Source organism: Microchirus variegatus (genome assembly GCF_963457635.1).
Source record: "Microchirus variegatus genome assembly, chromosome: 9".
Lineage (NCBI taxonomy): Eukaryota > Metazoa > Chordata > Actinopteri > Pleuronectiformes > Soleidae > Microchirus > Microchirus variegatus.
In genome coordinates, this window is record NC_139810.1 from 1,930,204 (window position 1) to 1,956,075 (window position 25,872).

The following is a 25,872-nucleotide window of genomic DNA, read 5'->3' on the forward strand; positions in this document are numbered from 1 at the left end:
TATTCAAAACATCACTCTTGTGTCTTTTTTTTTTTTTATTTATTTATTCTTTATTTGTTTTGGCTCCGACTTTGAAAAATCTGGCAGAAAGAAAATCATGCTCTGCGCTTTTATCTGCGACGGTGGATAAATCAGACTCTTTGGTGCTTTCCATTTTGGTCTCTAAACGGAAGTTCCTCTGCACATTCCGCTCACGAGGCCAGAAACGAGCTGCGTTTCCAGGGTTTGGTGCAGCACGGCATGTCCTTGTTTTTGTGTTTTTTACATTAGGTGTCTTACCGTAATAACTGCAGCTGGAACGGCCCATTATTCAGGTATTTGGATAAAAGCACAAACAACATGGATTTGAATTGTTCGATTGCACAATTCAGAACAAGAAAATAATGAATGACGTTTAAATAAAAGCCCGACATAAGACTTTCTTTAAAACACCACCTCAGAATTCTCGTCGTCTTTTTTCACAAAATTGTGACTTTTTTGTCAAAGAATTCCAAGAAGAAAAGTCAGAATGCTGAGGAAAAAGGTCATGATTTTGAGAAAAAGGGTCAAAATTTTTAGATTTTAAAATCAGATTCTGGTGTCAATCTCAGAATTATGACTTTTTTCTCAGAATTATTTGAAAAAGTCATAATTCTGAGGAAAAAAGGCACAATTGTTACATTTTCTGATCAGATAATGACATCAATCTCAGAATTATGACGTATTTTTCTGAGAAAAAAAGTCATAATTATGAGGCAAAAATATCTTTTAGTCAGATTATGACATCAATCTCAGCATTCTGACTTTCTTTCTCAGACGTTTGAGGGAAAAAAGTCAGATTTCAGGTTTTTTTATTTGATTATTTTGTTTGGATATAAATACTGGTGAATAGCTAAATGAAAAATCAATGGAGAAAATGTTGTTTCGTGTTGTTCCTCAGGCCGAACATAAGCCTTTCTTTAAAACACTGAGTGAAGTCACAGAAACAAAGGCCTCACAGATGTTGGTGTTTATCTGAACTCAGACAGTTGTTGATCAATATACGATTCTCTCTTAAAGTTTCTTTGAAACAGATGTAAATGTCACGCTGTTGTCGGACTGTGCAGAGTTCACAGCGCAGTGAAACGACAGCGGGACATTTACAAACTTCACTTCAGCCCAATCTGCTGCGTGTTGCATTCAAGGAACCTTGCAAATGTCTCATCGGTCTCATTAACCGGTAATAATTAAAACGATGTCGGTCGATGGTGCAGCCATCTTGGAATCCTGTCGATGATCCGACTGTTGAAACTTCCGACCAGGAAGTGGGAAATTCCAACCTCCGACTACAACTGGAACGCACGTAAGCAGACTTCTTCTTTTTTCTTGTTTTTATTGTTATTGTTAATAATATAAAAGTATTTTATTTACATAATTCCGGGATGTAGCAGCATTGATTATCATTTCATCGTCTATTTTGTACGTTATTTCTATTCTATGTTAAATACTTTAAATAAGTGACGGCAGCTTTTGCCTCAAGCCTGATAAAAAGTTGTATCTTATTTTTATCTCACAGTTCATCGTCACTCTGTAATGTTTCCTGTTCTCTACTACGTTGGAAATGAAATATCATTTTCAGGATGATTTGTATTGTGGAGGACGGCGTCTGACTTCTGCTGCAGTATTAGAAGAAGAAGAAGAAGAAGAAGTGGAGTTGGTGAGTTTCACAGACTCGACTGCGTCTGAATTCTGAGTGATTACATGTGAACATCAAACATTTAAAATAAGTATGAGAAAAAGTCAGAATTCAAACTTTCTCAAAATTCTAAAAGGTCCTTTTTTTTCTCGGAAGTCGGATAATTTTTTTTTATCAGATTCTGACTTATTTGATTGTTTTGTTTCCATTTTGTTTTTACTATTGAGACGCCACAATGCGATATTATCACAATATTTAAAGTCACGATACGATATCACGATATTATCACAATATTTTAGTTACAATACAATATCACAATATTTAAGTCACGATACGATATTTAAAGTGACAATACGATATCCCGATATTTAAGTCATGATACGATTTTATGACGATATTTAAGTCACAATACAATATCACAATATTTAAGTCACGACACGATATCACGATATTTAAGTCATGATATGTTATCTGAGTGACGATACGATATCACGATATTTAAGTCACGATACGATATCACGATATTTAAGTCATGATACGATATCACGATATTTGAGTCAGAATACGATTTTATGACGATATTTAACTCACGATGCAATATTATCACGATATTTAAGTCACGATACGATATCACGATATTTAAGTCATGATATGATATCATATTTAAGTCATGATACGATATTTAGGTCACAATACAATATTATCATGATATTCCACGTTACATCTAGTGGACTGAAACGTCAACAGACTGATATTTTCGATGCTAATCCACAAAGTTTGTCGCCGCGTTGACAAGTGAAGAACAAGCCTGTGTTCACGAGGCTCATGAGCACGTCGTCGTCGTCGTCTGGACTCGTGCTCACGCGTTTGATGACCGTGTTCCTCACTGTGTGTGTGTGTGTGTGTGTGTGTGTGTGTGTTTTCTTGGCTGTAAATAATGAATTCCACAGGGAGAGCCTTAACCTGCCTGCTGCTGCTGCTGCATAACTGTTAAAACATGCAGGCTGAGCTGGCTGCACCTCCACCCATAGCCTGGAGACACCCCTCCCCTCTTCACCTCCTCCTCCCTCCCCTCTTCACCTCCTCCTCCCTCCCCTCTTCACCTCCTCCTCCCTCCCCTCTTCACCTCCTCCTCCCTCCCTCTCAGGTTCTTGTCACTCAGTATCGCAGACACTTTGACATCAGATTCCACGCTGAGTGGTAGTCGCTCCTCTTTCTCACCGGAGTGTTTTCTCTCTCTCCGAGTGTGTGTGTGTGATAGTGTGTGTGTGTGTGTGTGTGTGTTGTCAGTGGGACAGTGTCATGCCGACTGCAGAACCATGTGGACCACGGCTCTTGTTGTGTTCCTGCTCGTGGTTCTCGCTCGGCCAGCGTGGGCTCAGGACGACGTGACCGCCGCTAGCATCGCGCCGCAGGACTGCACTCTGGACTGCATCAAACAGGTCTGACACTTTACATCTCTGTTTTTATACATATATATATATGTATTATGTATTTATTATATATATATATTTATTTATTTATTTTATATACATATATATATATATATATTTATATTTATTTATCTCTGCATGTTATATATTTATATTTATTTATTTATCTGTGTATGTTTTATATATATATATATATATATATATATATAGTTATTTATTTTATATATATATATATATATTTATTTATCTGTGCATGTTATATATTTATATTTATTTATTTATCTGTGTTATATATATATGTATATTATATATATTTATTTATTTATTATATATATATATTTGTTTATTTATCTGTGTATGTTAAATATATATTTATTTATTATATATATATATATATATAGTTATTTATTTATTATATATATAGTTATTTATTTATTTTGTATATATTCATTTGTTTATTATATATAGTTATTTATTGTTTTATATATATATTTATTTATTATATATATATAGTTATTTATTTATTTTGTATATATTCATTTGCATATTATATATAGTTATTTATTGTTATATATATATATTTATTTATTATATATATAGTTATCTATTGTTTTATGTATATATATTTTTTATAGTTGTTTATTTATTATATATATAGTTACTTATTTATTATATCTCTATAGGTATTTATTTATTATATATATATATATATTTATACATACATCATATATGTATGTATATCATTAATAATAATAATGCCTTATTTATTGTTTTGTTTTTTGGTAAAACTCGGGTTAGAAGACGAGAACATTAGTATAATTTTATTCATTAAAAAAAAAAAAACATATATATATATATATATATATATATATAATTATATTTATATATAAGATTCCCTTTAGAAAAGTCACCACAAATAAATCCGTCAAAAATGTAATTATTACTTGCACAATGATGATTGAATGGGGTTCACGTCAGTGCATCTACTGTGTGTGTGTGAATATTAATATTAATATATGCAGAGTTCTTACATAAATATATTTGTCTGCTTCAGGAAGTTAAGGCTAATATTTACCCCCCCCCCCCAAAATACACACACACACACACACATATGTATACTTTTCCTGCGACATTTTTTGTTCTCATGGGAAATGTCAGGTGAGGTTGATCTAACCCACACACACACACACACACACACACACACATATATATATAATATCTAAGCCAACAGCACAGATAAAACACACACACACACATATATAATGTCAAAGGCAACAGCACAGATAAACACACACACACACTCAGGTTTGTGCAGCTAGTCTTCTGAGCACGCTACTTTAACCTAAAGCATTAACAGCAAAATAACCAGAACTAACTCTTAATGAGCCTTGAACTGGACCAGTTCCTCACAAACCAGGTCCTGGCCTCTCTGGGACCAGGTTTTTAGTCTCGACTGACGACTCCGAGGTCAGCGTTTGTGACCGAAAACATGTCAACGAATGCAAGAACAAACGGTGTTTTGAAGTTTAAGCACTGATTTAATGGTTTATTATTTTTCATGCATTTTCTAATCCAGGAGGATTATTATTGTTATTTAAAGTGTCCTGTCCTCTGGTGTGTGTGTGTGTGTGTGTTGACACAGTGTGTCTTAGCGCTTGTGTACACTGGAGGAGTTCACTGACACCTCGGCGCAGTGTTTGTGGTTAACGCTCGCAGCAGGACTGACGTTAACTGAAGTGACTGACGTTAATTCTCTGATTCTCCGTCTTTGCTTCTTTTTCATCTCAACTTTGACCCCAAAGAAAAATTTAAAAAAAAATGACAAGGAAGGGATAAATCTGCTGCTTTTAACCCAGAGGCTGAACGTCAGGGGGGCCCCACGGGGTGGGGTGGAGAGGGGGGGTGTTGGTTTACTCGGTCAATCCACAGTCTTTAAGTTAAGACTTGAACAAACTTGATGTAACTGAAGAGAAAAAGAAGAAAAGAAGAAAAAAAAACACTGCCTCCGAGACATTTTTCACAACATGTGATCGCAAAAAAAAGAAAATGTCCGCCGCCCTCCCGAGGGTTCGGCGGATCATTCTCTGATCTCTGAGTGTCAGCTGGAACACTGAAGTCAAAATAAAAGTCTTCTCGGGGGTTTCCATAGATTAGAATTGCGTTTTAATTCGGAAATCGAACCAAAATAACAGGTACCGACCGTTCCAGGACTGCCGAGTAATGGTACGGTCCAGTACGGGTGGAGCTAGGCCAACGACAGTCGGCGGATTTGGCGCCTCGTTGGGTCAGTTCCCAAAGTTTTCTCAAAGTTCCTTTGGAAAAATAGAGCTGCTGGATTACCTCCTTTGTTGTCTGTTGTCGTTTACATCGCACTTCCCAGGGCTTTACCGTACTAAACCATAAATCACACCAGAAGTGGGTATAGAATGACCTGGTGGGGGGGGGGGGGTGTGAGTGGGCACTGAGCATCAAGTGAGTAATGGTACGGTCCAGTACGGGTGGAGCTCGACCAACGACAGTCGGCTGATTTGGCGACAGAAAAGCGTAGCGTTGAGTCCGTTCTCAAAGTTTGTTCAGAGCAGAAAAACCAGAGCTGCTGGATTACCTCCTTTGTTGTCTGTTGTTGTCGTTGTTGGTTTACATCGCATCAACATCGGGGCACAGCTCGTACCACGGCTACTCTAACCCTGACCCAGGGCTGTACCGTACTGTACCAAACCCAACCGCACCTGTAAAATGTGGGTATAGAATGAGCTGGGGCTGGCACTGAGCATCAAGTGCAAAAAAATAAAAGTCATTTTGGGCGTTTCCATCAATTAGAATTGCGTTATCATTCGGGAATCGAACCAAAATAACAGGCACCAACCGTTCCAGAACAGCCGAGTAATGGTACGGTCCAGAGAGGGTCGGCTGATTTAGCGACAGAAAAGCGTCGCTCCCTCGTGACTGGCGTTTCTTCAACGCCCGCAGTCGCTTCTCAAAGTGAGCAGAAAAATCCAGAGCTACTGGATTTCCTCCTTTGCTGTCTGTTGTTCGTTTACATCGCACTGGACCGTACCAAACCGCACTGTACCTGTAAACACATGCAGGTAAGACGGCAAAATTCAAAATGGCCGACTTCCTGTTGAGTTGAGACCATGGTCCCAGTTCACTGTTTTTGTTCTTCGGGCTGTGACGAGTTCTCGCAAAAGTTTAGTGAAATTCGGTGCAACTTAATTTTGGCCTGTTCCATCCACGTTTCCCCCTTCAGGGGCAATGTCGCACTTTTGGCCAGAATCTGAGTTTTTATGCAGGCTTGAGACCCCCTGATTTTTTTGCTCGACTAAATCTTGGTACAGACGCGTGACATCCTGCTTGAATGAATGAATATTTTTGTTCTCCTCACGATCGTCGAATCCGTTGATTATTTTCTGAATTAACCGATTAAGTTATTCAGTCCATAAAATGTGTAAAAAAATGAAAAAAAACCTGTTATGTTTTGTTTTTAATAATCTAAAATTTGCTTAATTTCAGGGAAAATTTCAGCAGTTTAAAATAATTTAAATGTATTTAAATTTGTCTTCATAAGATATTTCTGTTGACTCTCACCCTGAACCAGGTTTGGTTTGATCCTGGTTCTCAATTCTTAGCGTTAGCTTAACGTGGAACATTAGTCGTAAAGTGGCCGTAGATATTCTCCCCATAACGACGTCATACCGAGTGAATTTATCGACCTTTTTTTTACGAGATGCAGATTAAATGAGGTGAACGAGATGTAGATTAAATGATGTGAACGAGACGTAGGTTAGATGAGGTGAACGACGCGTAGATTAAATGAGGTGAACAAGACGCAGATTAAATCAGGTGAACGAGACGCAGATTAAATGAGGTGAACGAGATGTAGATTAAATGAAGTGAACGAGACGCAGATTAAATGTGGTGAACGATGCAGATTAAATGATGTGAACGAGACGCAGATTAAAGGAGGTGAACAAGACGTAGATTAAATGAAGTGAACGAGACGCAGATTAAATCAGGTGAACGAGACGTAAATTAAATCAAGTGAACGAGACGTAGATTAAATGTGGTGAACGAGATGCAGATTAAATGATGTGAACGAGACGTAGATTAAATGTGGTGAACGAGACGCAGATTAAATGTGGTGAACGAGACGCAGATTAAATGTGGTGAACGAGACGCAGATTAAATCAGGTGAACGAGACGCAGATTAGATGTGGTGAACGAGACGCAGATTAAATGAGGTGAACGAGACGCAGATTAAATGTGGTGAACGAGACGCAGATTAAATGTGGTGAACGAGACGCAGATTAAATCAGGTGAACGAGACGCAGATTAGATGTGGTGAACGAGACGCAGATTAAATGTGGTGAACGAGATGCAGATTAAATGTGGTGAACGACGCGTAGATTAAATGAGGTGAACGAGACGTAGATTAAATGTGGTGAACGACGCGTAGATTAAATGAGGTGAACGAGACGCAGATTAAATCAGGTGAACGACGCGTAGATTAAATGAGGTGAACGAGACGTAGATTAAATGTGGTGAACGAGACGCAGATTAAATGTGGTGAACGAGACGCAGATTAAATGTGGTGAACGAGACGCAGATTAAATGAGGTGAACGAGACGCAGATTAAATGTGGTGAACGAGACGCAGATTAAATGAGGTGAACGAGACGCAGATTAAATGTGGTGAACGAGACGCAGATTAAATGAGGTGAACGAGATGTAGATTAAATGATGTGAACGAGACGTAGGTTAGATGAGGTGAACGGGATGCAGATTAAATCAGGTGAACGACGCGTAGATTAAATGAGGTGAACGAGGCGCAGATTAAATCAGGTGAACGAGACGTAGATTAGATGTGGTGAACGAGACGCAGATTATATCAGGTGAACGAGACGTAAATTAAATGTGGTGAACGAGACGCAGATTAAATCAGGTGAACGAGACGTAGATTAAATGTGGTGAACGAGACGTAGATTAAATGTGGTGAACGAGACGTAGATTAAATGTGGTGAACGAGACGCAGATTAAATGTGGTGAACGAGACGCAGATTAAATGTGGTGAACGACGCAGATTAAATCAGGTGAACGAGACGTAGATTAAATGTGGTGAACGAGACGTAGATTAAATGTGGTGAACGAGACGTAGTTTAAATGTCGTGATCGAGACGAGACACAGATTAAATGTGAACGAGACACAGATTAAGCTGAGGGCGGTTGGTTGTTGTTTGTTGTTGTTTTGCGTCTTTGGGAATAACAGCGATCCTCTGACAGAATGATTGATGACTGACCTGGATCTTTTCAGCCCAGGTGCGGCCACTGACACTCACCACAGAGTGTAATATTAAAAAATTAACGTCGTGCGCGTGCGTGCGCGTGCGCGTGCGCGTGCGTGCGCGTGTGTGTGTATATAAATAGCGTGCATTGTGAGTGTGTGAGTGTTTGTGACGCGCACGCTAAGCTATGTTGATTATTCTCTCTCATCGTACGTTTGCGTGCCAGTAAGTGTTTAGGCCTCAGAGACTCTGTGACTGCTGTTCCCTCACCTGACAGTTTAACTACCACTGTGTGAACACACACACACACACACCCACACACACACACACACACACACTCTGGTACAGCTATCCCAGTGAGGACCGTCATTGACGTAACACATGGCCCAGTGTCTCTCAGTCCCTGCTCCTGCAGCACAGCGGATTCAAATCGTCGGCTCATCGTCGGGCTTTGGCGGAGCTCCGTGATGAGCTGACGATTTGAATCTGGTGGATCAGGAAATGTCTAAAACACACCGAGCTCAGGGCAGTGACTCCCACAGGACCTCACCTTCACCTTCACCATCACCATCACAGTGAAACGCCTTAAGCCCAATTTATACTTCTGCGTAAAGTGCTCTGCGTAGGCTACGTAGAGACTCTGCGTCGACGCAGAGACGGTCGAAGAGCCTCTGCGTAGTCTCCGTCTGCACGAAATATTTTTTAAGTGTCCGTCACTCCGTCAAGGGACTACGGAGACGGCAAGAGCTGCGATTGGTCCTCATGACAGGCCGAGCTAAGCTGCTCTGTGCCGGCTCTCAGTGCGCTCCGGGCGTCCTGACAGAGGCGGAGCTGATCCCCGCCGATAACGCCGCTGCCGAACTATAAATACGTCATATCTTAACACACACAGCACATGTTTAGACTCTAAATGGCCAATTTCTCGCCTCAAATTATCTTAAAACTGCGTTCCGTGACACAGAAAAGTGAGAAACGGCCACTGTTTCAACAACAACAGTCTTTCTCTCTCTTTCTTTCTCGGACGCCATTGCTCACTGTAGCCAGAAGCACAACAACCTTGCGCAGCGACCCCTACTGATCGGGCGGGAAATTGCAGCGAGTGTCCGTCACCACGACGCAGAAGTATAAATGCTCGAGGCGTCTCCGTGGTGACGCAGACGGATAACGCATACGCAGTCGGAGAAGTATAATGTGGCCTTAATCCTAATCCTTAACATAAACACAGCTCCAACCTGGAGCTCCTGAAACCAAGTCTTAACCTGCAAAAAAAAAGCCCTTTAAAGTTAATATAGTACACACACTTAATTATAGCACATTAACACCAACTTTGGCCTCAGAAGTGAGGTTCACAACTTTCTACACACACACACACACACATATTCCCTATCACAACTAAGTGCCTACTAACCTTAACCCTAACCCCTAAAACCAGGTCTTAACCCTAAAGAAATCCCTTTAAAGTTGTGAGGAAAGTTGTTTTTTTTGGACCTCACAAAGATTTCAATACAAGCACACACACACACACACACACACACACACACACACACACACACACACACACACACACACACACACTCTTGCCTGAGGCAAACCTCAGTGTGTTCCGTCTCTCATTTTCTCCACCTGTTTGTCCAGTTGCAGTCAGTCATAAACCTGCAGGACGAGTTGCTTCTGTGTCGTAGGAAAAGAGAAGCGATGGGAACAAAGATGGACGACTCGGACACTTAGAGCTGTCGCTCTTCAGTCTGATGTAAATCCTATGGTTTTCCTCTGTAGTTTGTCCTGAAGAGCAAAACCATGCTTCTGCAGCTCATCTGCAGCTGATTGGAAACACAACGTTGCTTAAAGTGGAACCGTGCGGGATTTTTACCCTCATTTAATCCTTTCATGACCGTCATGATAATCAGGCATCGCCTGGTTTTATTCTGATTTTATGGCTCTAGAACTGTCCAAAAAAAAAAAAAAGTTAAAAGATCGAGTTCTTCTGCTTCCTTTTTTTTCCAAGATAACTTGGATATCTGTTCAACTGTTGAGGAATTGCGCGTGATGCACTGGTGAATCTCATTTGTGATTGGACGGACGTCCTGAGGTTCTACCGTAATGACAAGTATATGGGCGCCTCCGCATGACGTTCAATCAACCAAATCAAACAACAACCAACCAAACTGACCTTGGAACCAAACCAACCGATCAACTAACCAAGAAACCCAAGGAATCCAACTAAACCAACCAAGGAACCCAACCAAACCAACCAAGGAATCCAACCAAACCAACCAGGGAACCCAAGGAATCCAACCAAGAAACCCAAGGAATCCAACCAAACCAACCAGGGACCCCAAGGAATCCAACCAAGAAACCCAAGGAATCCAACCAAACCAACCAAGGAACCCAACCAAGACACCCAACCAAACCAACTAAGGAATCCAACCAAGAAACCCAAGGAATCCAACCAAACCAACTAAGGAACCCAACCAAGACACCCAACCAAGGAATCCAAGGAACCCAACCAAACCAACTAAGAAACCCAAGGAATCCAACCAAGAAACCCAAGGAATCCAATCAAACCAACTAAGGAACCCATCCAAGACACCCAACCAAACCAACTAAGAAACCCAAGGAATCCAACCAAACCAACCAAGGAATCCAACCAAACCAACCAAGAAACCTAACCAAACCAACCAAGAAACCAGACCAAACCAACCAAGAAACCTAACCAAACCAACCAAGGAATCCAACCAAACCAACCAGGGAACCCAACCAAACCAACCAAGGAACCCAACCAAGAAACCCAACAAAACCAACCAAGGAATCCAACCAAGAAAACCAACCAAGGAATCCAACCAAACCAACCAGGGAACCCAACCAAACCAACCAAGGAACCCAACCAAGAAACCCAACAAAACTAACCAAGGAATCCAACCAAGAAAACCAACCAAGGAATCCAACCAAACCAACCAGGGAACCCAACCAAACCAACCAAGGAATCCAACCAAACCAACCAGGGAACCCAACCAAACCAACCAAGGAACCCAACCAAGAAACCCAACAAAACTAACCAAGGAATCCAACCAAGAAAACCAACCAAGGAATCCAACCAAACCAACCAGGGAACCCAACCAAACCAACCAAGGAATCCAACCAAACCAACCAAGAAACCCAACCAAACCAACCAAATCAACCAAGAAACCCAAGAGCCTAACTAAATGTGCCAATCTCATCTGACATAGGGCGAAAGACAGGATCCTAACATCCTGGACAGATCTCCAGTCCATACTTTTTGAACTTGAACGGTCTAGGAGTTACAGTAATTAAAACAAGTATGTGCGCCGCAGCGGGAAAACTGTCCATGCAAGATCAGGTCTGGTGTATTTGCTTCACAGTGCGACACACGCTCACATCCACGCTGTCACATCCTGGTGTTATTTTAGACGTCGCTGCTGTCGCTGTTGATTTGGTGGAAATTAGAAGTGAGTAAATGAGTTAAAGGTCAACCAGCGTGTGTTTCAGTAACCAGTTATTCAACAACACGTCAACAACATGTTACACGTCTTGTCTTAATTTACGGCCGTGGTTTCCACGGTAACCGTACAGAGATCAAAGGCAGGCGAGGGGGGGGGGGGGCGGGGCCTGTCTGCATTTTTATTTCCACCCGTATGAAATGAGGCCGTGTAATAATGTAACGATCGTTTAACCTCGCTTCATGTGTCAAGACGGTCGATAAATCATAAATCACGTGGTGCGACGCGTGTGCAAAACACACAAAAACACACACACACACACACACACACACACACAGGGTGTGTGCGCTTTTGTGTTAAAGTGTAAAATCCTTTAACGTGAAAATGTGACATTGTCAGCAGTAAATGTCACAAATGTCACCTGACTGAATCCTGGTATGATTCTGTGTTGTCACTGTGTGAGTCATCTACACAAACACACACACACCGAATTAATAAGTGTGGAGTGATTGAAATACACACAAGTCCACAGTGTGAAGCAGTAGTGAAGTCAACGTATACACACGAAAACCTTTGTTAACGCTTCGGAAATCGTCAATTTGTGAATTTGAGACCTAAAGTCGCTAAATATGTCGAGTAAAATTTTGTAAAACAGTTGCACGTTTAAGTTGGAAGTATTTAAATGTCTCAAAGTAGAAAAAAAAACACAACTTAATATAGGATTGTGCGATGACAAAACCAAGGCGGACAATGGAAAAGAAATGCATTAAAACACTAAAAATGTACAATTTCAAACACAAATCTTTTGGATTGATTTGCGACAATTAAAAAAAAAAAAAAATAGAAATATTTATTTCCTTATAAGGTTTGTATTTTTGTCTTTTTGAGTCACAGTCTTGATATTTTTGAGGAAAAATTTTAATTTTACCCAAAATGTTCAGCCCAAGTAAGTATGTCCCAAAATAAAAGTTAAAGGCGCCATATGTAAGAATGTGGCCAAAAACGGTTACTACGTTCAAATTCAAAACACCGAGGTCTTTTTAGGTTTCGTTTTTCTGACGTAACTGGCAACCCGTGGTTGCTCGGCAGCTGAGACTCTACTGACTGCAATGATTGGTAGACGTAAACATAAACATGATTTGCAGTCTGCAAAATATTTTTTCTAATGCAAATATTTTGTCTGTACTGTTGTTGTTGGTGAGTTCAGTTTGTTATATGAACATTATTCCTGAGTCTCTGTGACATATTAGGAGGATTTTATGATTTATTACATAATGCACCTTTAAATAGTACATTTATTTTGGATTGATTTACGACAATTTTAAAAAAAAAATTAGAAATATTTATTTCCATATACGGTTTGTATTTTTTATTATGCTCCGCGCTCGACTAAAATGAATACCTTCCTGTGCGCGTACGTCCTTCACATTTTGCAGGATTGTTTAGTGGGTGAATATCTCCAGGCGTTTTTTTTTCGTTTTGTCCAAAAACCTTTTTTTATTTTATTTTTCGTGAATTTTTACGCGGTTTTTTTGCGGGGAAATGTGAGAAATGTGTAAACGGCACTTTAAGAGCTTGTCAACACGATAACTCAACAAATATTTCGACATATTGATGTCACCGTGGATGCCTCTTACAGGTATCTTGGACAAGTTTGAAGATGGGTGACCTTGACCTACTTTTCAAGGTCACAGCTGCACTTGAAACTTGAAAAATAGCCAAAAACCGGCACTTTTCAAGCTTGTCAACGCGATAACTTGACAAATATTTATTGTATTGCTGCCAAACTGGCACCGTGGATGCCTCTTACAAGTATCTTGGACAAGTTCGAAGATGGGTGACCTTGACCTACTTTCCAAGGTCACCGCTGCACACCACATGTCCAAAGTGGCCTTCATTGCCTATGCAAATTTTGAATAACCATAACCCCAACACACAGTCGTAAAATAGTAGCTCCAATTTCTCAAATGTCTTCAAAATAAAAGTTAATTTTAGAATGTGCTGCATTTCGTTCCACAAATCAAGTTTACGAAAATGTGTATTTATACCCAAGAAGTCGTTGATTTTTGAGCCTGGTTTTTCACGACGATATCGATAAATAACGGGAATAAAAGTGACGAAAACTTTGGCAAACGCGTCGTGCGTCGTAAAAAAAACCCTCGCAAATTCGCATTGCGATGGAGTCCAAATGGTCGGAGGTGTCGTGCAGATGGATCTTCTGGTTCTGGTTCTGGTTCCGCTTTGATATATAAACACAAACAAACATTGATGTCATGGTTTAAACTCTGAGAATCTTTGATGATTCTTCTGCTCCGTGATTCACGGCCTCTGTCGGTTCAGAGCGGACGCAGATGTTTGGACGTGTCGGACACTTTTGGCCTGGTGTTTTCACCACATGTGGACGAGCCGATGACTGAAGACGGGAAGTGTGTTTAGAGACGAGTGTGTGATGAAGACGAGTGTGTGATGAAGACTTCAGAGCAGAGTGTAACGGCGGCAGATGGAGGCACCGTGTCCTCAGTTCACCTCTACGCCGACGATACAAACACACACACACACGTAGCTGTTCTTCACACTCCTTCCATTAGAGAATAACCTCGACCAAACTCAGTTAAATGTCAAACCCTAACCTTACAATTCAAATCTTAGTCCAAATGGGTCAACCAGTTCCTCAGAAATGAGGTTCTTCCTCGTTAGAACCAGGATCACTACTACTGGTCCTGACCAGGTCCAGATGCTAGTCCAGCTCCACCCTGACCGTACCCGTACTCTAACATAACCACAACCCTGTTTGGTTAGGTTTGGTACAGTTTGGTTTGGTACAATTTGGTTTGGTACAGTTTGGTTTGGTACAATTTGGTTTGGTACAGTTTGGTTTGGTACAATTTGGTTTGGTACAGTTTGGTTTGGGTTGGTGCAGTTTGGTTTGCTACTGTTTGGTTTGGTACAGTTTGGTACAGTTTGGTTTGGTTTGGTACTGTTAGGTTAGGTTTGGTTTGGTTTGGTATAGTTTGGTTTGGTACAGTTTAGTTTGGTTTGCTACTGTTTGTTTGGTACAGTTTGGTTTGGTTAGGTTTGGTACAGTTTGGTTTGGGTTGGTACAGTTTGGTTTGGTACTGTTAGGTTTGGTTTGGTACAGTTTGGTTTGGTTTGGTTTGGTTTGGTTTGGTACAGTTTATTTTGGTACAGTTTGGTTAGGTTTGGCACGGTTTTGTTTGGTACAGTTAGGTTTGGTACAGTTTGATTTGGAACAGTTTGGTTAGGTTAGGTTTGGTACAGTTTAGTTTGGTTTGCTACTGTTTGGTTTGGTACAGTTTGGTTTGGTTTGGTTTGGTACTGTTTGGTTAGGTTTGGTACAGTTTGGTTTGGGTTGTTACAGTTTGGTTTGCTACTGTTTGGTTTGGTACAGTTTGGTTTGGTACTGTTAGGTTTGGTTTGGTACAGTTAGGTTAGGTTTGGTACAGTTTGGTTTGGTACTGTTAGGTTTGGTTTGGTACTGTTTGGTTTGGTACAGTTTGGTTTGGTTTGGTACAGTTTGTTTTGGTACAGTTTGGTTTGGTTTGGTACAGTTTAGTGTGGTACAGTTTGGTTTGGTTTGGTACAGTTTGGTTTGGTACAGTTTGCTACAGTTTGGTGTGGTACAGTTTGGTGTGGTACAGTTTGGTTTGGTTTGGTACAGTTTGGTTAAGTTTGGTACAGTTTGGAATGGTAGTTCCACCCTGACCATACCATGTTTTTCTCTGGTGCCTGAGTGGAGGGGGCCAAACAATGGAACGGTTGTTGCTGGTTATTTTGATTCTATTCTCGATTGAAACCGTTTTGTTGTTTTTCCTCTGCAGGGACAAACAGGATGTGAATACTGCAGAATAACCAGGAGTGACGTCAGAGAAGCTCTGGGGTTCAACTCCATCCCGGCGTTTGGAAGTAAGTGACGACGACACGAGCTGAGGAACCTTTGTTTGTTTGTAAAGATTAGACATAAAGACATAAAGACATGGAAAAAAGATCAAATATGAGATCAGAGATCCACTGATACTGTATTTACACCAGAGAAAACAAGATCTAAGAGAAAAAGTAAAAAGTGAGATGAAACAAACAAGATAATGTAAGATATACAAGATAAGGTGAGATAAGGTATAAAATATAATTTTCCAGACGTTGTTGATGTTTGATAAACACTTTGTCGTCCTCTGACGTTAAACACACGTCTTTTTAAATATTGGTTTAAAGCTCGAGTCTGTAACTTGTGTCGCCACAACACTATAAGTGTCTGGGTAAACTGTCACGTATCTGTACTTCACTTTGTTATTTATATAAATATATATACTGTTTAAATTATGTACTTACTACTACTACTACTAAACTACCACTGAGCCACCATAGCTCAATCCTTTTACTTCTAAAACTTCAGTACATTTAATATCAGATAATTACTTTTAAAAAAGGAAAAAAGGAACATTTCCTGACGCGCCGAGAGCTAAACGCAGCCACCGCCCTAGGTCACGTTTGGTTAGCTACCTGATGTTAGCTTAGCATGTTAGCTAATAGCGTGAAGCTTTTTTTTACAGTCTGTGCATCGCGAAACATGCGATACGTAGGGTTTTTAGACCGGAGCGGATTTAGCTACATTTTCATGTCTGATATCTGATCCATTGATTATGACCGGCATTGGACCGATATCGCTGATACTGACTGACATCAACCGAAACCGACGAATACTACTGATACCGACTGATACTGACGATACCGACCGATATCACAGACAGTGACGGCGCTGACTGCTACTGACCGATATCACCGATACTGACAATATCATCGACAGTAACGATGCTGACCAATACTGACCAATTCTGACGGATACTGACACCAACAATACTGACTGACGCTGACAATACAACAGTGACGGCGCTTACTGAGACTGATGATACTGACCGATGTCACCGATATTTGTGTGTGTGTGTCTCAGGTTGTGTACCGTGGCCATGTTTCGCTCTGCTGGGAGAAGAAAACCCTCAGATTTGTCAGCACTACGTTCATCCTCCGACCGACGTCACCGTGGATTTTATACACGAGACAAATCCGACGTCTGACTCTGTGGTCGTCTCCTGGAAGCCCAGTTATTATGGTATGTGCACACACACACACACACACACACACACACACACACACACACACACACACACACACACACTGTCAGAGGTCGGGCGTGAGTTTCCTCCTCCAGTCTAATTTTCCATGTCACGTTTGGACGTGAGTGTGATTTACTTCAGGTCACAGACAGTAAATCATAGGTCAAAGGTCAAAATGGAAACTTTTGAACCATGTGATGTGTTGTTGTTGTGATTTTGACCAGCATTGGACTGATATCACCGATACCGATTATATTTCATGACACCAACCGATACTGAAGATACAGACCGATACTAACAATATTGATGAAACCGACCGATACTGACTGATACCAACCAACACTGATGATACTTACTCACACCAACCGACACTGACTGATACCGACAATATCACCGATACTGACGATACCGATCGATACTGACTGATACCTCTTGTGCTGTTGTTGTTGTGATTTTGACCAACATTGACCACCGATATATAGATACCGATTATATTGATGATACCAACGGATACTGAAGATACTGAACGATACCAACAGATACTTACTGATACTGACCGACACTGACTGAAACCGACCGACACTGACTGATACCGATCGATACCGACTGCTACTGACCGATATCACCGATACTGACGATACGATTATATTGATGATACCAACAGATACTGAAGATAGTGACCGATACTTACGACACTGACTGACATCAGTAATATCAGATACCAATCTGATTTTGTTCAGTATCAGTCAGTGTCGTTTGGTATCAGTCAGTATCAGTCGGTATCGTCAGTATCAGTGAAATTGTTCAGTATCAGTGAGTATCATCAGTAAAGGTGATATCGGTCAGTAGCAGTCAGTGTCAGTCGGTTGGTATCAGACCGACACTGACTGAAACCAACCGACACTGACCGATACTTACTGCTACTGACCGATATCACCGATACTGACGATACTGAACAATATCACCGATACTAACGATATTGATGATACCGACCGATACTGACTATACCAGCCAATACAAATGATACCGACTGATACCAACCAACACTGACCGATACCGACCGCTACTGACCGATATCACCGATACTGACTGCTACTGACCGATATCACCGATACTGACTGCTACTGACCGATATCACCGATACTGACGATACCAATTATATTGATGATACCAACAGATACTGAAGATACCGACCGATACTTACCGACACTGACTGATACCAACCTGTATCTAATATCAGATACCAATCTGATATTGTTCAGTATCAGTCAGTATCGTCAGTAACGGTGTCAGTAGCAGTCAGTATCGGTCGGTTTCAGTAAGTTTCAGTCGGTATCAGTCGGTATCGGTGATATTGTTCAGTATCGTCAGTAACGGTGATATCGGTCATTAGCAGTCAGTATCGGTGATATCAATCAGTATTAGGTTGGTATCAGACCGACACTGACTGAAACCAACCGATACTTACTGCTATTGACCGATATCACCGTTACTGACGATACTACAATATCACAGACACTGACGATACCGATCGATACTGACTGATACCGACCAGTTTATAAAGACTCTTGTGTTGTTGTTGTGATTCCTCTGTGACGCTAACGTGACCCGTGGTTGTTCTGCAGGGATCTCCTTCCTGAGAGGGTTCCAGGTGTCGCTGCAGGCGTTGGGTGGATCCACGTTCACCTGTCAGCTCCTCCTCTTCCACCGTAACCTCTCCCTGTCTGCGTCACACGCTCAGCGGGTAAGAAAGCCGCCGCGCTGCCTCTGATCTTCTTCTTCTTCTCTTTCTGTCTGGTATGCCGTTTGACAACATGCGCGCTCGTAAACACAACCGGGAGTTCCTCTTCTTCTTCTTCTTCTTCTGCCTCGCACGCTCTCAGGAATGTTGCAGACAATAATGACGCGGCGTGACGAGAAGAACAACAACAACAACAACAGACTCTCGATTGTTTATCACGACAAACTGAGAACATCAGCTGGAAGTTTACACGCTGTTAATCGTTTTAGCAAACGTGGCCTTTTTGTTCCGAGCTTATCAAACACGATGGTGTAATCCTTCACCGGGCGACACCCACAAAAACAACACAAGCAGCAGGAAGCAGAGGCTGACGGTTCAATCTCGTCCTACAAAAGGCGAACACCTGTTCTGACAGGAAACTGAAGTTTGCAAACCGCTCACTCTCCCTGCACCAAACCCCGTAGAGAAAACCAGCGTTTTTAACGTCACAGAGACACAGGAGGTCACAGGAGTTGTTGATCCACTGCTGCCTCCATCACTAACTTCAAATGTCTTATTTTGTCAATTCGGCATCTTTAATTCTTCACTCAGATTCACCTCAGTGACACAAAGTGACCACACGAGGCAGCAGTAGACCAGCAGCTCCTGTGAGCTAAAATCACAGATTTTCTCTATGGGCTTTGGTGTGGGAGAGTGAGTGGTTTACAAACTTAAAGCGCTGAACACATTCTTATCTTAGTTAAATGCTTAAAATTGTGGGGGGGGGTTTTTTCCCACACTCACTCTCCCACACCAAACCCCATAGAGAAAATCAGTGATTTTAGCTCATGAAAACACAGGAGCTGCTGGTCCTCTGCTTCCTCGTGTGGTCACTTTGTGTCACTGAGGTACATTTGAACAAAGAATTTAAGATCCCGAACTGTGAACTCCTGTGTCTCTGTGATGTTAAAATCGCTGTTTTTCTCTATGGGGTTTGGTGTGGGAGAGTGAGTGGTTTGCAAATGCAAAACTTTGACACACAATAACTGTTTCTACACTTTTTTTTTACACTTTTGTGTAAAAAATATGTTTACAGCTACAATTTTTGTGTTTTTTTTTTTAACAATTTTCAATTTAAAAAAAAAAATATTTTACATTTTCTACATGCCCAAAATATTGTGACACATGAAAAATAGTGTTTCTTTGGCTACGTAACCTTTATTTACACGTAGATCCCGTCTTTTTGAGTGAATCTGAGTGAATTTTTGTGTACAAGTACACGCCTTATGTACCCAGGTATTGTGCTGTGCGTGTTTCATGTGTCATGCATGTTCCGTGTGCACAGGTTCGTCCTGTCGCTCTGACAATGACAACTAACAGCAGCTGTTCAAACAGGAGATTTGACCGGCTTTAATGCATCAACAACACTGGCAGCTGTTTGCAATGTCGTGTTTATTTATTCGCGTTATTATCCTTAGTTTCCTCTCTGTGGCGTCGCATTCCTGCGTTTGTAAACTGCCGTACGGTATGTCCTTATATGTCTTAATTTAATCATCTCATTCCTAGCATAATAAAGAGAGGTACATATCCAGGATACTGCAAAGGGCCGTGTAGCTCAGGCGCTAACATCTGTCGCTTCTCTTTCGATATCTCTTGCATTTCTCGGCCAAATGACCTGAAAGTCGGCACTGCGCACATCGGTGTCCCGAGTGAGTCGCTTGCCAAGTTTGAAGCCCGTCGGGCAAAACGTTGGGCAGTTATGCTCGCATTCGTGGATTTATAGATACGCTGATGACATGGCCTTTTTCATGAAACAATCGTGTTTTAAGCACGATGATGATGATGTTTTGTGCAGGTGTATAAGTCAGACCCGTTCACCGGCCTCTCCCTGGGCTCCCAGTTTGCCGTCACCGTCATGGCTCTGCCGGTTCCTGAGAAGTGGGACAGGTTCTACCACAGCAAGATCTTCTCCACACGCTGTAAGAACACACACACACACACACACAACACTCTTATTGCCTCATACGTTCTAAAATAGTCGTCATCAGTAATCGGCTGTAATTTTGACTGTAAAAATCTCCTCAAACCTGATGATGGGATGTTGTGTTTGTGTTTTTCAGCGTGTGCAGACAAGAACGGTCTTGAAAAGTGCAAAAAGGGTGAGAGAAATTTACTTTTTCCACTTTAACTAATCTCAGATTTTTTTGACAAATTTTGGACAAAAATGTTTTTTTTTACTTTTTTTTGGTCAAAATTTGGACGACATACTAATCTATAACTTTTTCGTCAAATTTGGGGCAAACTTTTTTTTTCTTTACTTTTTTGTCAAATTTTGCACCATTTTTTTTGAAATTGTTGTAAAGTTTTGGACAAAAAAAATGTCTTTTATTTTTTTTGTCAACATTTGACAACATACTAACCTATAACCTTTCTGTCAAATTTTGCACACATTTTTTTGAAAAGAATTTCAAATTTTGGACAAAAAAAAATTATTTAACTATTTTTGTCAACATTTGACGACATACTAACCTATAACTTTTTTGTCAAATTTTTGGAAAACTTTTTTGTCAAATTTTGCAAATTTTTTTTTGAATATGTAGACAAATTTTGGACAGAAATTATTTTTGACTTTTTTTGTCAACATTTCGACTACATATGTCCAAATTTGACTTTTTTGTAAAATTTTGGACACAATTTTTTTTTTTGTCAAATTTTGGGGAAACTTTTTTGTCAAATTTTTTAAATTTTTTAAATTTTTTGTCAAATTTTGTACAAAAAATATTTTTGACTCTTTTTTTGTCAAAATTTGGACGACATACTAACCGATTACTTTTTCGACAAATTTTGTTTTTAACTTTTTTTGTCAAATGTTGGACACCATTTTTGTATTACTTTTTTATTATTACTAATAATAATTGTTACTAAAATGTTGGACTTTTTTTCCAAAAGAATATTTGGACTTTCATGATCAGCCTGACTTTATCATTCTCGATATTTGATATTTCACCGTCCTGCTCCAGACTGGTACCCTGAACATATCGAGGTGCAGCAGGAAGGCACTGACATCACGGTGACCTTTAACCTGGCACCGCCGGATCTGGAGATCACCAGCTACTTCTCTCTGTGTTACGCAAACGGCGTGAAGAAATACACCGACATCGTGCCCGTGAGTGGCGTCAGCTTCACTTCGTCGTCTCTACGATGCAAAATATTTGATTTGTTTGATTTACGATTTTTACGATCAACTCATCTTCCTTAGAAGTCGACCGAAAACCAAACCCACCACACGTACCAGCTGAAGGACCTGCAAGAGGGAACCAATTACACCTGTGAGGTAAAAATACATCTTATATATACTGTATATAATAAATATATTACACATTTATATATGAGATTGTTTCATGAAAAAGGCCATGTCATCAGCGTATCTAAAAATCCACAAATGCGACCATAACTGTCCAACCTTTGGACTGACGGGCTTCAAACTTGGCAAGTGACTCACTCGGGGCACCGATGTGTGCAGTGCCGACTTTCACGTCATTTGGCTAAGAAACGCAGGAGCTATCGATAGAGATGTGACAGCTTTACAGAGTGTCCTGGATTCAATTCCACCCATGGACATTTGCTGCATATTAGCCAAAAATGCTTAAAAATAGCTGCTTCTGCCCCTTTAAAACCAGTTTGATTTACAAACGCGACCTTTCTTCTTGTCACAGATTGCGGCGAACGAAGTGGACGCGGTCAGGCGAACGTTCGGCGTTCAGGTCGTGAGGATCCACAAAGGTACTCGGAAGCGCCGAAGCCAGTAAATGTATTTCTTCGCGACGATTGTGACGATTCATCGTGTAAAACGGTAAACTCCCGCAGACTCGACGCTCGTGGTCGCGCCCTCTTTGGCTCTGGTGCTCCCCCTGTGCCTGACCGCGGTAGCCGCACTCGTGCTGGTACTGGCCGCTGTCACCTGGAGAAGATCCAAGCATCACATGAAGAAGCTGGACTTGAAACCAGGTGCAGATATTATATCTACTTTAAGCGTGTCAGGGTTCTCTGTGGTCACCATCAGTGAAATGACGCCGTGTTTTTGTCCCGTCAAGATATAATCAAGCAGTACGAAGACGACACTGCGTGTCAGGAGGAAGTGGTGTCGTTGCCCAGGAGCAGACTGACTCCGCCCCGTCTGCTGATTTGCTACAGCAGCAACGACGGCGCCGCTCACGTCAAGGCGGTCATGCAGTTGGGAGCTTTCATACAGCAGCACATGGCCACTCAGGTAGAAGATTTCAGGTGTTTTTATTGTGCGGACGTGTGAGGTTTAACTCCAGGTCGACTGATAGCGACTTTTGCGCAAAACGCAAAATAATGAATTTTTTCTCATATATGTCATGTTTTGATATATTTTGCTGACACGTACTTTTTATTAGTATACTATTTATTATCTCGGGTAAAAATCACCCGGCGATAGTGTTCTAGGGTTAAAGCACGAGCATCAATGTTTACGTCAGCGTGTGTTGGCAGCGTTAGCAACTGGATGCTATCGGCTCGGACGCTGAATCATTCAGGACGCTACGCTAGCTGTCGTTTACAGTGGTTACACTGCACCTTGTTTAAGCGTGAAATGGTCCCACACTTTGGACATTTTCTGCCTAAATGCGATCACTTTAAAGGCTTAATTTGCTGTGTTTACAGAGGCGATTCTAGAGTCTGTAGGGGCCCTAAGCAAAAATTCCCAGGGGGCCCTTCCCATTACACTTTTTTGTCAAAGGTTGGAAACATTTTTTGTATAATTTTTTTGTCAAATTCTGGACGATTTTTAAAAAAAACGTTTTTGTCAAATGCTGGAGGCATTTTTTTTTGCCAAAATTTGGACGTCATACTAACTGATGACTTTTTCGTGAAATTTTGGACAATTTCTTTTTTAAACTTCTTTTTGTCAAAGGTTGGACACAATTTTTGTATTATTTTTTTTTGTCAAATTTTGGACGACATAATGTCCAAATTTGACTTTTTGTCAAATTTTGGACGACATACTAACCTATCGCTTTTTCGTCAAATTTTGGACGCAATTTTTTTTTTGCCAAAATTTGGACGACATACCAACCCGATGATAACTATTTCGTAAAGTTTTGGACAATTTTTTTTTTTTTACTTTTTTTTGTCAAAGGTTGGACACAATTGTTATTACTTTTTTTTTTTTACTTTTCTGTCAAATTTTGGTCAACAGCATGACTTTTTTTTTAATTTTCATGAACAGCCTGACTTTGTCATTGACGTGAATGAAATAACATGGAAAAACCTTAATTAAAAATGAAAAAGTATGTGAAAACAATAAAATACTGTAAATAGCTTTTTAAAAACTATATAAACTTAGTAAAAAAAATACATTACACTGTATAGAACCCACATTATAAAACAATATAAATATATAGAACAATAAAATACTGTATAACTGAAAAAAAACAGTAAAAAAGATATGCATTACACTGTAAATAATCCTCTTCATTTTCCAACTTGCAGAACGATAACTTCACACAGGTTAAAGTGAGGTGGGGCCCCTTTAGGGAGGTTTCCTACTGAGAGTGTTGTGGGGGGCCCCTATTAGCTCGGGGGCCCCAAGCAGTTGCCTGCCTTGCCCCTGTGTGTTTACAGCGGTTATTTAACTGTTGCGTTGTTTTCCGTGCAGGTGTGTCTGGACACGTGGGAGTCTCTGAGCGTGGCTCAGGAGGGCGCCATGGCCTGGCACTGCCGGCAGATCCGCGACAGCGACTTCGTCTTGGTGATCTGCTCCCGGGGCCTCGGCCGAAAGCAGCCGCCGCCGCCGCCGCCGCCGCCGCCCGCAGAACCGGAAGGCGACGAAGGGGGCGTGGAGGAAGGCCGCTGGCTGAACTTCAGGTCCAACGCCTTCAGCTCGGACGCCGCCGTCCAGCTGGTCGGGGAGGAGGTGGGCCGAGCCAAGGCCGGGGGCCGGGACCTGTCCAAGTACATGGCGGCCATTTTTGAGTACTCCGAGGAGGCGGACATCCCCACCGAGCTCGGGCTGGTTCCTCACTACGCGCTGACGCGCGACCTGCCGCTGCTCTTCTCCCGCCTGCACGGGGTGGCGCTGCACAGGCCCGGGGGTTACCTGAAGATTAACCACATCTCCGAGGAAGGTTTCGCCAAGTTGCCGGCGGGAGCCGCGCTCCAGTTAGCCATCTACGAGGCCGGAAAAAGACATCGCTCCGCGGAAGGGACGGTCTAAATACTACAACGTTGTTGTTGTTTTGGGGGGGACTAAAGCTGCAGTAGGCGGGGGATACGCGTTCAGCATCAGTGACGTAGATAATCTGGCCAATGAGAGAGCGGGAACAGATCCTAGAACAACAGAGTCTGACAATAAACGCATGAGAATGTGCGTCAGTGTTGGTGGAGCATTTCAAACATGGACAGATTGATTGATTGAATTAAAGATATTCACGACAACGTGAAACACACAGAACTGACCAATGTTTTTGATCACCGATTGTTGACACAAGATGGCAGCGTTAGCCGTAGGTTCTTTTGGGGTTCCTTGAATGCTTCTCATAGCTGCTCCTCTAAATAACTGAGCCAACAACAGAAGGATGCTAAAGACTTTTAGCAGACGCTTTGTGGCTTTTTGTCTTAGCAAGACATTAAGCTAGAGCAGTGTTTCCCAACCCTGATCCTCGGGGAACTCTGCCCTGCCATGTTTTACATGTTACCCTGCTCCAAAAACACCGGATTCAGTTGAAACATTACATTTTTGAAAAAAAAATTGACGAAAGTTGAAACATTAAATTTTTGATTTTTTTTTTTTTTACAAAAGTTGAAACATTAATTTAAAAAAGAGACAAAAGTTGAAACATTAATTGCACAACATTAAAAAAATTGAAATATAATTTTTTTTTTTTGAAAAACTGACAAAAGTGGAAATGTTTTTGTTTTTTTTGAAAAGAATTTTTTTTTTTTTTTTTAATACAAAAGTTCGTTATTAGGCTTCTGCAGAATTGCTGATTTATTTGAATCAGGTGTTCAGGTATTTTCCGTCAACTTATGACGTTTTCCGACATTCTGACATTTTCCGTCAATTTATGACATTTTCCGAAATTCTGACATTTTCCAACATTTTCTGCCATTTTTACATTTTCCAACATTTTCCAAAATTGTCTAACAATTTCTGACTTTTTCCGACATTTTCTG

General features: G+C 41.0%; 1 protein-coding gene across 1 annotated transcript; it reads left to right on the forward strand.

Moving 5' to 3' along the window:
- The first annotated feature begins 2,841 nt into the window (after nucleotides 1-2,841).
- On the forward strand, nucleotides 2,842-25,407 carry LOC310931563 (interleukin-17 receptor D). Its single transcript, XM_083894750.1, has 12 exons — nucleotides 2,842-3,096; nucleotides 15,666-15,750; nucleotides 16,793-16,951; nucleotides 18,581-18,699; nucleotides 20,531-20,654; nucleotides 20,796-20,834; nucleotides 21,696-21,841; nucleotides 21,935-22,009; nucleotides 22,392-22,458; nucleotides 22,543-22,683; nucleotides 22,770-22,945; nucleotides 24,356-25,407. The coding sequence occupies exons 1-12, from the start codon at nucleotides 2,974-2,976 to the stop codon at nucleotides 24,911-24,913; spliced, it is 1,812 nt and encodes a 603-aa protein (XP_083750876.1). The 5' UTR covers nucleotides 2,842-2,973; the 3' UTR covers nucleotides 24,914-25,407.
- The last annotated feature ends 465 nt before the right edge of the window (nucleotides 25,408-25,872 follow it).